General features: G+C 40.3%; 1 protein-coding gene across 1 annotated transcript in view; it reads left to right on the top strand.

Annotated features, from left to right (window-relative positions):
• The first annotated feature begins 803 nt into the window (after positions 1 to 803).
• Positions 804 to 18,541, top strand: part of FRK (fyn related Src family tyrosine kinase) — a 57,155-nt gene continuing 39,417 nt past the window's right edge. The window contains exon 1 of the mRNA XM_009289140.2: positions 804 to 1,645. Coding sequence (XP_009287415.1) covers positions 1,215 to 1,645 — 431 coding nt within the window. The 5' untranslated portion in view covers positions 804 to 1,214. The remainder of the gene's footprint in view (positions 1,646 to 18,541) is intronic.

Here is an 18,541-nt window from a genome sequence, read left to right on the forward strand (position 1 = left end):
TTTGCCTCTTACTGAAATGCCACCTCATGGTGCAGATAGGCTATCTCCTGTGCTTCCTGCTCCCGCTCCAAGCATTACGTGTCCCCCAGGCTGTGGTGACTTCCAGCTGTTATAAAGCTTGGGCTGCACTGCTGGGATGTGGCAGAAGCCTCTCCAGGCTGCTTTGCCAGAGCAGTATCCAGACACCCGTGCTCGGTCTGTATGCCAGGTTATAGGTGCTTTAAAAATGGGAACATACTGGTCAACTTAGTTTCATTGGCTTACTTGGTGACTGGAAGACAGCCATTATTTTTATATGTGATTGGTATAATTAGTCGACTACCTATAGCAATTTTTTGGCTAGTGCCTTTGTTTCCTTAAAATGCAGAATAAGGAATGAATTAAAATCTATTACTGTGTTACTGTAAGCCCCATACATTTATTTTTCCTTCTCAGAAGTGCCAAACCCAGCTAAAAATAAACCCAACAAAAAACCAACTTAAAAACCCCAGAGGACTGGTTTGAAGGGCAGGCGCTCAGCAGGGGAAAGCGCCCCAGGTGTGAGGGAGAGCAGAAGCCACAGGTGTGCTCCAGGTGAGGGCGTCTGCCAGCCACGGGCGAGCAAAAGCTTCCCACCGAGAACCGAAACCAGTGCAAACCAGGAAACAAAAAGAAATATTCAAGCTGTCCACGTCGGACACTGCTAAAGAAACAGGCAGGTCAGCTTGGTTAATCTTTACCAAGACAGACTTCACAGAGGTTCACCGCTGATCATATGACAGGACCTTTCTTGTCTTTTCTAAGATAAGAAAACACCCATCCCAAGCAGTAAGAGTTGAAAAGCCTCCCCTGCTCAGATGTTATGACTTCATTGTTTTGCTGTGGGAGAAGAGGCTCCACGCTCCCCTGTTGCTCCCGGAGCTCAGCCCAGCCCAGCCGTTGCGTTGCTTTCCTGTTCCGAAGAGGAAGTGAGAAATTCCCTCCACATGTGCTCTGGCACTTGGATACTCAGGTTTCACTCCCGATCCAGGAGCTGCCTGTAATGAGCTCTCAGTGGGGCTCGGAGAGGAGCTTCCAGCTGTGCCAAGAGTTGTTTCATTTTGTGCCAAAGGAGGAGGTGGAGAAGAAATCCTGCAAAAAGCTAAGATGTTGATGGTGCAAAAATTGGTCTAAGGGTATCATAACTGGGAAAAGCAAAAGAAAAGCAGAAGCAGAGGAAGGCACAAGGAAACAGGATGGGAAACTTTTGCCAGAAGCACTGTGCCTGTTTGGAGCCCTACATCCCGTGCTTATTCTCGGGGAGAGATGGTGAGCAGGATGAGAAAGTCGGCCAAGTCTTCGCCAACCTTGCTGTGGTAAGGCATGACTTCCAAACAGGACAGAAAGACAGAGACAGTAAGATAAAAGAGAAACCTTTACCTCCACTGCCTGGCCAGCATCTGGTGAATATTTGCAGATTTGTGGCACTCTTCGACTACGAGGCTCGCACTGAGGAGGACTTGAGCTTCCGAGCCGGGGATAAGCTTGAAGTGCTGAATGCGTCCCACGAGGGCTGGTGGTACGCTAGGCTCCTCCTGCCAACAGGGTCAGTCTGTCCTGGCCGCAAGCTCCAGGGCTACATCCCCGCCAACTACATAGCTGCTGACCAGAGCATCGAAGCTGAGCCGTAAGTAACCCACGTAATGCACACCGCAGTCTCTTTTCTGTTAGGTTAAATGGGTTTGGGACAGGAGGTTACGGCCTTTTCTCTTGCTGAGTAGTACCCTGCCACACTCAACCTCCAGTGGTCCTACCAGTGATAGCGCTAGTTGGTGCGTGCAAGGAGGAGACACCGTGGTCACAAGAAAATCAATTACAAAAGACAGAGTCTTGAGGGTTTTGGTGTGGTTTAAATCATTTCCCTCTCTGATATGCCCTAATCACCTGTTTAAGAAGCATCTGGGAATATCAGGTTGGTTACCACTGTGATGGTTAGTTATTTTTATTTGTATAACAGTAAATGTGTGTCAGATGCTTCCCAGAGAGTGAAAAGATATGACCCCTGCCCCAAACAGCATTCAGCCTAAGCAGCTGCAAAGTTATAAATTAGTCAGAGTTTCAGGAAGCTGCCTTTACACAAGCTTCTTACAAATGATGGGTGAGTCTCTAATAGATAAGTTTTTTATGGTTTCCTCTACAGTATTTCTTTCTTCTTTGGAGGCAAATCTCTATTCTCAGGACAAACTTAACTGGAGTAAGTACTGCAAAGGGCAAAAGAGTGGATACAGCAACAGAGTACAAATTGAATTTGTTAAACTTTCACAGAGTTTAATTATGCAGCCCATGTTTTTCTGCACCTTATAAATATGTCCAATCTCATTTAATATTCTGAACTAGAGCAGAAATCACACAAAATCAGTTACTTGGCTCCCTAGTGAGGATGAGTAAGGTCTGAGTCAGCCTGGGATGCAGAGTTACTTACGTGTGTTGCAGTCAGAGGCAGCGTTTGCTGAAATAGGTCTGACTGCAGTTCCAGAGGTATGTTTTGGCAAAAACTAACAGTGTGGAAAGAGACAGCAGAAATGGTATTCATTATTACTCTCAGAATTAATGTTGACTTTAGAGGGATGATGTTGCAGCTTTTCAGTTAAATCTCATTTGGACCTGAAACATCATCTTCGATCTGATCTGCCCACCGTACTGCCAAGGGCTAGGAAAATTGGCTCAGATATGATTATGCCAGTCTTCTATCAGCTGTAGGATTTGTGCTAGAGGCATCTTAGGGCAACTGTAAGACTCCTCTCTAACCTGAAGACCTTAATTTCCGGAGTCTGACCAGCTGTTTCTATTTCTGTATTCAGGCAAACAACCCTTTCAATGGTCATGTTCAAAAGAATTCTTCCAATTGCAGAAATTAATCTGCAGAGAAGGCATTTTCTGAACCACTAGAGAAGTGGTGGTAGGCTCTAATTCAACTCAGCTTGGCCTTTGCTCTCTCTCAAGAACTAGTTTTATTACAAGTCATCTAAGATTTCTGCTTGCTGTTAATACTTTGAAAGTAATTTTGCTCAGTTATACAACAAAGTCTCAGCTCTTAAGGTCCCTCCTATCTTTCTATACCTACAGCATCAAATACGAAGTTAAGTTTGCCAAAGTGCATTGTTGCATAACATCTGGATTTTTCTTGTTACAGAATCAATTTTATTTAATTTTACTCTTTTTATATACCTTTCTCCCTTTATTAATAAAGACTAAGTTTTGGCAAAAGATTTTGCTTTATAGATTGTTAGAACACTGGAGAGGAGGAAATGGAGAGCTTTTATGACTCTCAGATGAAGTCATTCCTCCAAAATGAGTTTTTAGTTTCGTACCAAAACTAATCTGGCTAAACGTTGTTTTTTTCTCAGATTTCCTTCTAAGTCAGTTGTCTTTAGTGATTTTCATACTTATACAAGACTGACTGCTGTCAGGCCACACATATATAACCATAGACTAACTCAGGTTGGAAAGGACCTCTGAAGGACATTTGAAGCAGTCGTCCCAACTCAAACATGGCCGAAATAAAGTTAGACCCCTTTCCTTAGTTGAGCATTTCCAGTTGAGCTTTTCACCCTCATGGTGAGGATTTTTTTGCCTTGTATCCCATTGAAATATTCCTTGCCACAATTTCCTCCAAGAATTCCCTTTCACCAACCCTCTGCATTTCACACCTCTGTTATCCTAGTGAAACACTAAGAGCAACAGTAATGATGGTTTAAAGAACTAAGCCTTGTTTTCCCTAAAGTAAAAGAATGAGGGTGAAAAAAGTTATTCTAATGTCTCTCTAATTAAAATTCAATGCTTTAATCATATTCTCTGCCCAAACTTTAAATTTAACCTCTTTCATCTTTCCATTTTGATTTTAATTAGCTCTCCCCTTTGGTGTTGGCCAATTGCTCATGGCCATGATATAGACAGTTGTGGAAATAGGAGAAGCTTTTATTGCATCCTTGCATCCTTTATACCAGTCCTTTATGGTCCCAGCAGAGAACTGACAAAGAATGGAAGACTTACAATCTCATGTTCACGTGCCAAAATGCATATATACCATATATTTGCAGTGTGTTGTTTATGCTTTGCAATATTTGCCAGGCACAGCTGATCAACGGTCTTTGAGCTCGTTGAATGCACATTTCCTAGCACCAGCTAGCTTCTGCATATCTCCAGAGACAACAGGAATTTTAGCTTATTTCTGGACTGTACCTCCATCTTACTGGATCAAGACAAACTAGCTAAACTGTTCTGGGAAAACATTTTGATTCATGGTATGACTCTTAGGAAGCTTGGGAAGAAAACCAAACTGACCATATTCTTTAGCAGCTGATTTCAGCATGTTTGTATATAAACTTAAAAAAAAAAGACATTCATATGCATGCATGGATACTCCATAAATTCACTTAAGTAAAGGGATAGAGGGGCATGAAATATTCTGTAAGTCATGGAATGACTTAGCGATGACAGGGCCACTGTGTAAGTTTAGCCAATATCTGCTTGAAAGCTGCATGCAGAGCAGTCAAATTTCTTTTGCTAATCATTTCAGTTTTGCCTGTAGCCTTCAAGATTATTAACAACAAAATGTATCTGGGCCTTTTTTATCAACATTTTGACATGGTCTTTATTATAAAGACAATTAGAGATCAGAAAGTCCATTTGGATCTGTGTTGTCCATTCTGGCAGAAGATAATGCTAGGTAATTGCTTGTTCTTGGCAAGTGCCACAGCAGACCATTTTGTCTCCTTGCTGAAGCGTCTCTGAATTTTTTTTCAGGGAGAAAGGCTTTTTTGAACTTTTCCTTGGTAAGAAAGAGAATGAAGTAAAGTAAGAAGGAAAGTGAGAAACTTTTCTTCCTTGTCCTCATTTAGATAATTTTATCTTACTGGAAGTCTCTTTGACTCCATCCAATATGACTGAGATAGTGCTGATAAGGTGGATCAATAACTGGATGAAAGGGCAGAAAGGATGTGCAATGTCTCCAGTCTGGGGAGAACAAAAATTAAATGCTATTTATAACAAAGGGAATTTTCGTGTATCCTTGGCTATCAGAATGTTCAAGCAGAACTGAGAAAGAATGAGATTTCTTTACCGTATTGCTTTCCTCAGACCAAAGTTTATTGGTAGAAATTGTATGCTAAAATTGAAGGGAGACTTTGTTTATATTCTATTTTGCTAATATATTTATATTATATTTATATTATATAATATGACTAACGCCAAAAGTCAAACACTTCCTGTTTGTGCATGATACCTTGTTAAAAAAAAGTTTCTCTTGCTTCCTTCCTTTGGCTTGAGTGATCCCTTCCAGTGTGAATGACTCAGATGAAATCAGTAACAGTCTGTGTGAACAGGGGAAGGGGAAAAAAAGGTAGATCCATGGCTTGGGTTCTGCCTGCTGCAGCAGTGCAGTCCAGATGTGTGCTGCATAAGATTAAATACGTCCAAGAAATGCATACCTGCTACCATGAAGGCTGTTTTGGACAGACTGAGGAAACAAGGCCCTTCATTTTTATATTTACCAGTAAAGCATCTTCTTATTGCTGATCTTTTCTAGCACTTGCAGTACTCCTTATACTCATAACAACCTGTCAGGTGGAGGGATTGTGAAGGGATTGTGCCTAGTGTCTCTGGAGACAGGCGTGTTCTCCTGGCCCTACCTGGGATCGGTGGGACAAGGCAGCTGGGGAGTGGAAGTGTTTGTCTAGCAAACTGTAGTCGCACAGTGAACTTTCACTTCATGAGGAAATAAATCTGTTACTAGAAAGGCGTTATTTTACTTAATATCTGACCAAAAGCAGACACAGACTATACTAATGATAAATTAGCAACTGTAAGAACACTTGGTGCTTTTCTTGTCTCTGCATCACAGGTAGCAGTCAAAACCACAAGCCAGACAGATTTTTAATTTCTAAGGAAGCTTGAGTGAGGTCATATCTGCCACATCCCATGACTTCGGAATGCTCTTCTTTCTGGGTTTAGACACATAACATTTAGAAAAAGGAAAGAAAAAAATCCAGTTGGAGATACGGTCACATAATTTAACTTGCATGTCCAGCAAAGGACGATCAGAAAGAGCAATTCGATTAACACCAAAATCTGAATTAAAAGATATAAATTTCCTTGGCAAGGAGTGTGACCTTCCTGTCTCTGTGCTCTTTCTGTGCCTGTTATTCCGCACTATAAACAGGAACCATAGTAACGCATTCACCTGCCCTTATTTTATTACTGCCAGTTGTTGTAACTAAACAAGAAAATGGCATAGTGCAAATTGTAATGGACAACAAATATAGCCCAGCTGTACAGTTAATTTTAATGAAGCAAAAATAAAAAAAAAACCCTTACTGTTGGAGTGACATTAATTCTTTTTTTTCTAGAGGAAAGGTAGAGTGTACTTAGAGGGGCTCTCGCCTGCCATCCTGATGGACCTGTTGGCTGTTTATTGAAAGTCAACTTCATTCCATATGTGCATGCCAACATTATTGACACAAGACTGCTGTGCTGAGGGAAGTAAATCCACACAAATTCCTAGCAGATTAGGTCAAAGAAGATCACAGCAATTACTTTTAACTTTTGCCAGTTTCAGAAACATTCCTTATTTCAGAGAGATTTCTTATATAGGTATTTCCCAGCTGGTGAAAACCGAGCCCCAGACCTAATCAATGAAACCTCACCAGTCAATTCCACAATGAGCTTTTCAAACAACCCTTTGAAAGCAGAAGTGACTTGTAGGTTATTTTTGTCAATCTCCATAATTCCTTCACCTTCTGTGACCTGACTCAGCTTTAACTATTTCGTACATTGACTGAATCTGAGTTACGATACGTGAACAATAAGGCGTTCCCTGGGCTGACCTGTTTCAGACTTTCTGCAAAGTCAGGGTTATGGGGTTTCTTTGGTTTATGTGGGTCACTTTTCAAAGTGGTATTTAGAGCCAAAATGTCTAGAGGTTCTTTTTAAAGTGAAATTGTAGATTCTGCTGAACACCTCAGAAAAGTGAATGTAATCCACTGTGGTTTCTGTGCACTCCCTCTCTCTCGCTCTCGTAATTCCTCTCTCTATTACAGTCCAAACTCCCGAGGACACCACCAGAATCAGCAGTAACCCTTGTACAGAAATGAACTTGTAAAAACTGTTCATTGCTAACACAACTACACAAAGTAGTAGTAGGTTGTTCTCACATTCTTGGAACTTGTTACGTTAAGTAGGAAAGCTATTATCATATAGTTTTCATAGAAAAGGTTTCTTTATCACCAAAATATGTATTTATTATAAATCGTTGAAATGGCTGTATGTGAACTCGTTTGAAATTCCATCTCTTCTTTCAACTGATATACTTTATGTATGTGCTTTTGTGTGTGTATGCATGTATACACACACACAACATAGAGAAAGTTTATAAGACTGGTACTTTTAAGACCATGCAAAACAGCCCTGTGAGACAAGGTGTGTATTGCAAAGCCAGGAGATCATGGTTTTGATGGTTTTTGACCTTGTGTTCATAGCATCTGAAGTACCCGAAGTTTTGAACTGCCATGCGTGTTTTGGAGTGCCTCTCTTGAGTTTAAATGATTGAATACTACAAAAAGACCACGAATTTAATCACTTAACTTCTTTAGTTGTGGTTGAGCATTCCGGTGCTGTCTTCAAGCACATCTTGAACTTTGACTTCATTTCTGCTCATTTCTTAAATATGCAAAGATACATTGAACACAAAAGGAGATGGTTTGCAGAACTGTGAAATGTCAGATTTTGTCAAGTGCCAGCAGTATTTACACATCCATGTGTATACCCATGTCCCGAAAGTGTGTGTGTCTGCTCAGAAAGGTGGAAGAAATTGTGGCGTTGTAGACGAGCAGTTCATGCAAACTTGTCTAATTTAGGTCACCTATTTTCTGGCAATGTGGTTTTCTAAATATGCAACATTGTCTATTCAAATTCTGAGAAATGAAGAAATTTCTTCCTACCTTGGATTTATTTGAAATTAGTGTGTACTTTATACATTATAATCATTATATACTAGTTTCCATTACCCTGTTGTGAAAGATTTGACAATGAATCATGTGAAGATCAGAAACTATTTCCTTTAAAACCTGCAAACATAGCCAGTTAGCTTTTCTTATGGCACTGTGAAACCCAGGTGGCCTTTACAGTGCCTTTTAGAAAAACAAAGACCATATACTGGTCAGAATAACTCAATAGTCCTGTTTGATGTTTTTTTCTTCAGACTCAGTAGGAATAAGCGTTGTGCGTGCTAGCCTAGATTAGTTGGTTTTGAGCAGTGTTGTTGGCAAAAACATTCGCCAGGTATTGTACAATGGTTACTGTTTCCTCAATAGTTGTCTTTGATGGCTCTCTGTGCAGCACAATACAGAGCTGTGCAGAGCTGAGTGATCTCTGAGCAGGTTTAGAACTGAAAAATAGTAACCAACAGTTCAGCCAGGCTAAGAAGTCCTAAAGCTGGGCTGATTTTAAACAAACTAGGTCAGGTATCTCTGTGAAGAATTATTTTGTAACATGTAAAAAGCACGGTTGGTTATAGAAGACTTTGGGGCTTTCTTTGTGTAGGATCATATCGGTACTGAAGAGATTAAGTCATAAAAACATAAGAGATACCCTACAAGGTCAAACCAATGGCCCCTCTAGCCCCATTATTGTGTTTCAGAAAGGATTTTATGAAAAGTGCACAGGCCCATCCACTTTCTTTGGTCTATTCCCTTTGTACTTCACCAGAGGCTGGAACTGTTGTATAAGCAATGTCAGAGGGTACATCACTGCCATGTCTAATTACGGACCTATTGTCAAGTCTGTTTAGCAAAAGCGTAGGTGTTGATGCTGCACAATTCTTTATTTCTGTCTGTGGGCAAAGACCAAGCTATTAGGAAAAAAAACAAAAACCAAAACCCACAAAAACCCCTCTCATCTCTGCAGAAAGTTTTATATTCCTAAACAAGTATTTGGCTTTTTTTTACGGATTGGTGATTGCTTAGTCATGAGTGACTCAAAAAACCCACGCTCAAAATAAATAGGCACAAAAGGAAATGGTAGCACTGCACAGGTCCCTGTGAAATTCAGGGACTGGTCCTTTACAGACCACACCTATCATCTGCCCCATCTACCCTAATGCATCCGAGACAGCCCGGGCTGCAGACCTCAGTGACTTTACCCTCACAGATTTACCAATCAATTCATTTTGCTTCCTACCAAAGATGGAGAACTAAACCCAGGATATGTCCTGTTATTATCTTACAGATGTTACCTTCTAACATGAGGCTATAGCAGAGATGCCTCAAGCAAACATTATAATAATGATGCAGCCTTCCAGTAGCCTAGTTTAGACAACACAAAATTTACCTGCACTTTAATTTTAAAACAGATTAGTAGAGAAAATATGATTAATCAGGATTCAGATGTTTTTCTGTAATAAAATGTCTTGTTCCTTTTCAAGTTATGCAAGCAAAGTATGCATAGCAAAGAAAATATAATTTATTAGGTGATATTTAAAAGAGGAAAAAACAATTTTCAATTATTTTTAAATAGTACTATAAGGGACATATTTGAAGACCGTTCTTGTGTTAGAACTTCAAGAGATTAAACTTCTTTAGTTAAGAAGCTTATTCTTCATCAGAGTTTTCTTAAATGTTGACATTCAGGTTTGCACCTCATAACTGTGTAAAAAAACCCATAAGAGTTACAAGAAATTAGAATGGAAATCTACATCTTTGCAGTTTTCAATTCTCCAGACATGCCTAGAATTCATCTGGAAATAGGATTTCAGAAGATCAAACAAAATATTGATCATGAATGCATTTCTTTTCTTTATCACTTAAACCAAATAGAAATACATATGGTTTTTCCCTTCTGGTACACTAATCTTAATCAATGTAAACTGGAAAAACAAAGCAGTGAATTCAATAATAAGCGATGGTTCCATAAAGGATTGCACTAGTTGACATTTTCATTACTTCTATGCAGAATACTCTATAATCGATAATATTTTACACTATAAATTTATCTGCAGTAACGTTGGTAAACATTTTCCCTTAGCTTTCTCTCACTAAAGCAGATATATTGCTAGTTTAATTAATAACATTTTTCTGTATTTATAGCACAAACGATTTTGCAGCACATCTTTTCAAACCTCACTGCAAAAGAAGAGAAAAAAAGAAATCTGAGACTCACATGTGGGAATGAATATATACCATGAATTTCAGAAATGATGAGAACTCACAAACCTCAGTCTTCCTTTTGAAACTACTGATCTTTTCAGTTAGTGGAAGTCTCTGTAAAGGTATATGGAAGGAGTCTCTGCTTTAAGGGTATGTGGTGAAAGGAGCCATACACAAGAACACGCAGAGACAAACCTGAGTGACACGTGAGAAGAGAGGTGGTGATGAGGACAAGCCTGCTCAGTCGCACTCACTGATAAGAGTATGCAGAGTGTGGGAATGTTTCTTTTTCAGGAAGATCATCTGAGGACCTTGCTAATAAGGAAGGGGTGGGAGACAAACACACGGAGACACTAAACCTGATTGATTAATGTTAACAAAGACAATAATCAGAAATAAACCCGGTCAGTCGCACTAATTGATGGGCTATCAAGAAATGGCAGGCAAACTCTGACCTTGCAACTGATAAGAATGCAAACCTGGGGGTCCAGGATGTTGGAGGGGGGTCTGTGGGGCTATGTCAAGTGATGAAGCAAGGTTTAGGGAAAAGGGATCAGTGAGGAACAAAGAGGGGGTAGACAGAAAGTGGTATAAAAGGTGCTGTTCACGTGTAAAACAGGGCCAGTCAGTACACTTGTCTAGCTGAGCCCTGCGCCTGGTTACCATACTCTGTCCTGTCTTCTCATTAAATCCTTTCTTGACTATCTCCCTGTGTAACCTTACCCTCTGTCCTGTGTGTGAGTGCTGCAAGGACTTAAGTGCCTGCTACTGGGGGGACTGGTGTGACACTGTACTGGGCCAGCAACTGGAGTCAGAGCTGGGGTGTAGGCGCCCCAGGCCTGTGGCATCAGCTGCTGGAGCAAGTGGAGTCTCAGTGCCAGGTGCTGGGGCGGGTGGGGGTCTCGGCCACCAGCCGCTGGGGTATGTCTCAAAACCAGCTGCTGGGGGGACCGGCATGTGTGAGGCGAGTGTGGGTAAGAGGGGCTGGGATCGGGGAAGGGTTGTTGGATGGAGAGATGGGCTGTGCCGGTATTTGAGGGGGGGATCTGCCAGTGTGCGTGTGCTTGTGGAGAGAGAGAGAGAGAGAGAGAGTGTGTGTGGTGGCACGTGCGTGCGCCATCATTAGTGACCTTCTGGCTCTGCCAGCCGAAGAGGAAGAGGAGGGGACTGTGCTTGTGTTTTATGTGAGTCCTGTGCATGGGTGCTGTTGAAGGCAGCGCCTTGTCTGTGGCAATCTGTGTGACTGGCCATGTCGGTGTCCTCCCTGTGTGTCTGTGTGCCTCTGAGACACATGCCCAGCTTCACCCCTGGCTGAACCTGCAAACAGGAAAGCTGCAGCCACATCCCTCAGCATGGGCAGAGACCCTGTATCCCCAGGCTGGGCTCCAGCAGCCGAGCAGGAGGTCCCTGGGCTGCAGTGGCTGGAGGAGGTGGCCGCTCCTAAATCCCCTTAGTGGTCTCCTTTACCTCTACTTCAAAAAAGAGAGTCTTGGCTTTCTGTTCCTTTTATTGTATGCTTTTCCCAAACTCCTACAGATTTATGAATGTTTAGAAGCGTGTATATATTCTCAGCCACTGACATGGATGAATCAGTATAATTTTTATCCGTAGAAAGTCACCTGATGTTTTTTGCTGTTACAGAATGACAACTTGATTAGCTTGGAAAGATAATTATTAGTTTTCTGAATACCTGCAAGGAAAGAAAAGAGAAAATGAGATCTTGTTCTTATTACACAGCTAAAATGTTTGAAAAATCACCCAGAAACTTCCTCTGACACTGACATACCTTTCTGACATGGTGTTGTGATCTCTTACAAAAGAAACCATGTGTGTGGGTCTTGGGCTGGTAATATACACACTGATATGGAGTTCTATGTGCTCCAGCTTTACTTCTGGAAGTCAAAGGTGTCTTTAGTGTGTCACCCTTCCCATCTGTCACCCTGAAAAGGTTACCCTGAAAACTGGGAGACCATTTGGTTAAGAAATTTGTCCCCATGTGAAAGAACCGTTCTGTCCTTTGGCTCAGAATCACCTGGGGGTGCCAGACTGCACAGTTCCTTTCCGAGTCCCCCTGGGGACAGAGTGACCTGGCTGGTTGTTCTCCACTGAAAGTAGACCTGAGAGAAGGCACGAATCTGCTCAGACTGCTGGCAATAGGCTGAGGACAAAAAAATGTGTCCAAGTGAATGTCCAAGAGAGAGCTCTGCACAAAATGGATGGAGAGATGTCCTCTGACACCTGTGTCCTGTGCAGGCAAGGGGGGCTTTTTGTTTCCGAGGGTTTCTGTATCACTTCCGTACTGAGGTGAGTTTCCTTGTGAGAAAAGAAAATAATTTCTCAGGAATGATTTTCTCAAGAAAATCAATTGAGTGCTTTTGGAAGCTGTAATGGTTTAAGTGAATGTATGATTGAACATTTTCTTGTCCTTTGAGTTTCCCTTAATGTTAAATCAATTGATGTTATTAGTGTTCTCTGTACCATTTTAACATTAAGGCTACCTCAAGGTTTCAACTTTGTTCCTCAGTTGTTATGAATAGCAGAGTTATTGCTACTTTTAGAGTATATTATGGTAGTATATCAGTACTTTTGTTCATGTATGTGTTAACAAATGCGTACAGGCACTACTAGCATTGATGCAAGATTTTACAACACTATTTGGAAGACTCTGTGCAGCAGAAAGAGGGTCTGAGGAACACATTTTAAGTTTTTTTAAAAAGAGGTGATTATATGCCTATATTTCACACCAACGTCCCAAAACAATGCCCATTAAAGCCAATGTTAGCCTTTCATTGACTCCAAAGACAAGTTGTTTTAGAACAAATTTTAAATGCAATGAAGTCCTGATCCAGGTACAAAACCATTACTGGGAGCAAACTTTGATGATTGACTTTAGTCTTTTAAATCAGAGTAATACCAGGGACTTACATAACAAAAACACCAGAGAAAAAGTAATATGATATCACTTTCATCTACCGTTCTTTTCTCATATAGAAGAACTTCAGAGCAGATTAAATAATACAGCATGCAGATGACCAATATTGTGGCGAATGAATGCAAACATTGACATTAATTACGCAATAGTGAAGTGGGGGATCACAGGATGAGATTTATTTACAGAGATTTCCACAAAATAACTCTGTCAGATAGTGATTTGGTTGCTGGTTTATTATCTTTTGCTCCTATTGTGCAGTGAAACTAGTATTGGGTGAGCTATGCTAATTTACAGAGCTCATGCACTTGGCCTTGTAATACTATCCCTACAGGAGAAATAGTCACTTCCCAATCATTACAGAGTGCAAGAGTAGCCAAAGGTGCGATGGTTTGTCATCCTGAAGCAGACTCAGAGCAAATTAATTTCCATGTTTGCAGCACAGTCAACTGCTATTATCAACTATTGAAAAATTAATGTAGTATTATGCATAATCCCTTACGACAGAATCACACGACAGTACAGTTAAGGCCTACTGAAGTACTTACTAAAAAGGTTTATACACAAAGTGTCATGGATTTTTTAGACTAATGCCGAATTAATCTTTGTGTTTACATTTACAAGGCAGTAAATTTGTTCTACGCTGTAAGAGGAAGTGCCTATCTCTGTGATGGGTTTTACCACACTTACTGTTGAACGTTACCTTATCCAAACAATCCCACGCATTCACTTACTGTAAAAGTCCCTAAAGCCCTGGCAGGCCCTTTCTTTAGGGCACAGCTTATTATTTCTAACAGAAACAATGGAGTAACACCAAACAAAGATATTTCATAGTCCAAAACAGACTTTAGAGGCTCAGAGTCCTTTCTGAAACATCTGCTGCCCTCTTCTCACAAGCTAGTAATCTCCTGCAGTTTCTTCAGCTGGGCTCCCCCAGTGATTTGTTAGGGCAACCTGGGGCTCCTTTTGGGTCTCAGGTATACACAAGGTCGGTCTGCCAGGGTAGGTGGGTGTTTCACACGTTTGCTACGGTTACATTGCAGTCATTGGGATTGTGTGGAGTAAGCTACTGTTCAGCGTTAGAGTCAAATTTTCGGCGAGTAGTAAAATTAAAACCATTTCTTTTTAAAGGCACTACGCAATATAAGTGTGGTGAATCTGGTCCTTGAGTCTAGAAGTACAAAGTGCTTTTTCTGGCAATAACCTGCAATTTCCCGTCTTGCTAAAAAAAATGGTAGCAAAGGTTCTGCCTAATTTTGGTGGTAGCTCATGCATGTTCAGTCCCAAAAGGATTACCTCGGTTGTAACAGTGGTACATTCTCCAAATTACTGTATGTAAGCATCTATGCATGTTGTATATTCCAGCAAAATAGTGACTATGGTCTGTTAGAGACATAGGTTTAAATTGCCTCATTTTAACTAAAGAGCCCCTGTTTCGTGGATGTATGTATCACTTGTGTCCTAGTGCTCACGATCATGGTCAAATAAGTATGGGAAGAGAGAAAGGAAAAATGTCTCCCTTCTCCTGGAAGAAAGAAGCAGCGATGTTTCTCGAGAGTCCTTCATTTTAGTTTTGCATCAAATCAAAATATTTAACGTGGCCTGAAACAAAATGAAGGGTATTGCTTGGTTATATCTTGTTTTCAGATAACTTATTCCTTTCTGAACAAAATTAAAAGAAAAAATGCTTATGTTTTGATGGAAACTCCATTTGAAAACAGAAATTAAAAAGCCTTTAAATAAGAAAATTTTTCAAATTGAGTACCTTCACAAGTTAAGCTATAATATTTTGTTTAGAAAGTATATGGAGAAGTATAACTTAATTTTCTTTCCCTCTTTTTTGCTTCTATGTCTCTTTTGTTATCACCTCTTATATTCTGCCATCTCACCAACAAAACTCTCTCAAGTCTAACATAAATTTAGTATTTATGGAAAAACGCCAACCAGTCAGCTATAATCTGTTGACAAGAACATTAGCAAAATGTTATCCAAAAGCCAAGAGCAAAATGGGATCTGTTATTTTCCGAAACTGTGTATTTCGCATTGTAATGGTTATTTAAAGAAAAATCACACTGTTGATCTCACAATACAGAAAATACAGTGGAAGTTACAGTGTGTTGCTGCAGACAGACTGTCACTTCCAAACATACAGGCATAATATACTTCTACGTACATACATAATATAAACTAATGCTGCTCTGTCATTTTGATAGATCTCTGCTGCTTACATAGGTAAGAAATGAGCCTTTAGTGTTTCACAACTATTCACATGTTCTGTTTTCCCCCGTGGAAAGAAAAACAGACTTATTCCACCCACTGCCACTGTGAAAAGACTCAGAAGCTCCAAGTCCCCCACACAATGCATGAGGATAGTCTTCATTTTAGTTTGTGATCTGTTATTCAACAACAAGGATCTGAGCAATACAATTCAGATCTTTACGTGTGAAGCAAATTCATTGTGATTGCGAAAGACTGTGTGCTGTCCTACATAACCACCCCCGAAAACCTGAATTGCTAGTTTCACTTGGAGAAAACTAGTTTCTGATTATGGTAAATAAGTAATCAGAACTGAGCTGTGTAACTACACACGTACATTTTAAAAGATTTTTTATTTCAAGTATTGTCCAAGTCAGGTACTTTCTGCAGTGTGTTAAGATTTTAACTCATTTACCTATGTAGATACAGAAGGCTGTTGTTACCTAAACATTTTTTTAAAGACTTCATCTGACTCACTTGTTGCTGATGGTACTTTGGTGAGTAAGGTTTAAACCAGTACATTTAGCAGTGACCTCTAGTCAATAAACATATGATGAAAATGAATGTTAAAGTATTCTCTTAGCAAGTACAATCAGGAGCAGTGTGATGAGCTAAGAAAGGGAAAGGGAAAAGATCTGTAGAGAGCAATCCTTACAGTGAGAGTTAATCTGTGAAATTGGTTCAAGAGATATTCTGTGAAATTATTTCCCCAAGTAGGACTGAAATTGCTGCCAAAGACACATGCCCTGTGGGAGCAGGATAAGCTGGAAACCAGCATGTGCTGAGCAGGTGCAGCAGCTCAGGCAGCAGCAGGTTATAGCCGTTGGGCAATAAATGCAGTCCCCAGTTTTGTCTCGTCTTTATTTTCTCTTAATTGTTGCCTGTTAGCTGGGACTTTCTCCCTTCTCTCCCTTCATCCGCTTGATAATATTCTACGGTCCTTTCTGCTTTGAATTTTTACTGTCTTGTTTTCTCCTTCCCTCCTGCAATGTCCTATGCATTCCTTTAGCTTTGCTTTAAATTCCTTCCTCTTAAATTTTGTCCTTGTCCCATGCATCCTTCAGTATCTGAAAATAAATGACAATGAGAGATAGATAGCATTAAAAACAATCCCAGGCAAGCCTGTAGAAGGAAGGAGGAAGGGCTTTGTTTCCAAAGGACCTGAAACCCAATCTTAGGTTTTCCAGCCTCCGCACAGTGAAAGTCTGCAAGCCCTGGAGTAATCCTGGACCTTGCACTATGTAGATTCTTGTGCCGTATCTGGGAAGGCATGTGTTTTTGAAAATGCTCAGGAAAGGAATCTTTTGCAAGTTTTCGTCTTCATGGTTTAGCCTGACTACAGATTCTTCTGTTTTGTTCTTTTTTTCCAATGCCGTCATTGGGTTCACTGTAGACTATAAAGGGAAAAGTGAAGCAGCCAGTGCTCATCTTCCATGCTCTCATTCACGCACGCAGTTCATCATTTGTGAAGCACATCTGTTTCTTAACTATGTTATATCTGGAAGGCTTTCATCTTTGCAGTGATATTTCCTAATTTCTTGAAATGTCAGCTCTTGGAGAAATGATATTACTTTGTTAGTCTTATAATTAAGGCAGCCTAATATTTTCTATCAGAAGAGCTTGTTTAGTTGCTTATAATTTTTCCAGGCTTTACCTGATTGGATGTGAATTTTCCAGGGTTGGTACGAGGCACAGGCTGCCTCTTTCTCTCCCTGAAAGCAAAAAACATGTCTCAGAACAATAGGAGAAATCCTTTGTGCATGTACTTTGGAGGAAGGGCTTGATATTTGGTAGGGGAGATTACTATATTAAAAGTGTGTGCTTTTTTGCTATCTAAGAAAACTTTGCTTCAAAGTAACCAAGACTTTGAAAATAAGATTGCACTTTATATGTGGTAACCAAACATATTCATTAGAATTTGACAGCTGTGTTCTGTATTTTTTATATTTTGGGAAAACCCAGCAAATGCTTGGAGCCTTCCTCTCAGTGTAGAGAGGACGTGCTGGTGGTGCCCTTGGTAAACTTCCGTCCCTGCTTCTGCACTAATGTTTACCCACAGCAGACTGCAAACCTGGCATGGATTAAAAGCTGGCTCAGCAGCCCTCTTTGTCCTGCACGGATGACGGCAGTGAAGAGTGGCGCACGCAAGCCTGTTCAGGTTTCCATGTGCTGAGTAAGGGCAGTGATCACAGGATGGTCATATGATGAAAGTAACTGAATAAGACCCTGGAGGATCTCTCTGTCTCTCTTTCTCCGTCTCTTTAGCTTTCCATGCATCCCTCCTTGTCTTCTGTGACACAGAAGTTAACAGCTATTGCTCTCTGAATGAACTACTACATACCGTACGATGCTAAATTCCCTGAAAGTTAGGCCCTAGGCATTTCAAATTGGACATCCAAAATTAGTAAAAAATGCTTATAATAATGTCTTATTGCCTTAGTCCCTTTCTTGTGAAGTTTCTCCACTGTAAAAAATATTTTACAAGCAAAAGTGCCACAAAAAGAAATTAATGACTGTTCGTAAAGCATTTGGATATTATAGCCATGAACACTATAACAGAGGCTGCTGGGAAATTAGCCATTCACGTAATTTTATAACTTGTATTGAGAGCAGAGACTAAACAATTTATGGTAAATAAACAAAACAAAATAGAGGGTAACTATTCAGTGAACAGCATTCGTATTAACACTGTAGGAAGCAGTAGATGTGGCCATGTAATTAAAGATGGTATCATACTGGATTTTCCTGAAAATGGCTGAGTGGATGCCATGAAAGCAATATTAATATTGCCATCTCCTAGCTTTGGGGTTCTTGACTTTGCAACTACTGCTTTCTATGACTGTGGATTTTGAGGCATTTAAAACGCAAAGTTTATATACTGTTGAAGCTTTTCTTTATTTGTTTTAGCTATTGCACAGGCTTTCTGCATTCCAGAAGAAACTGGGATATATTTGGTTTCAATATATACAGTATCTATTTTTCTTTGTCCTCACCCAAGACTTTTGCTCTAATTGCAGTAATTCTTTGCTCTTCTTAGTCTAGAAAATCTTTTATTCTCCTCATAGCCTAGCACTACAAACACAGTTAACACAATCCAGTTAATCTATTGGAGAGCCAGCTAACCTGTTTGTCATAATAATTTCTTCCGTAATGGAGAGTTCTGGTAGGGAACCACAGGAATCGCAACAAACCCTCCCAG

This window comes from Aptenodytes forsteri, unplaced genomic scaffold (assembly GCF_000699145.1).
Source record: "Aptenodytes forsteri isolate BGI_AS27 unplaced genomic scaffold, ASM69914v1 Scaffold217, whole genome shotgun sequence".
Taxonomy (NCBI): domain Eukaryota; kingdom Metazoa; phylum Chordata; class Aves; order Sphenisciformes; family Spheniscidae; genus Aptenodytes; species Aptenodytes forsteri.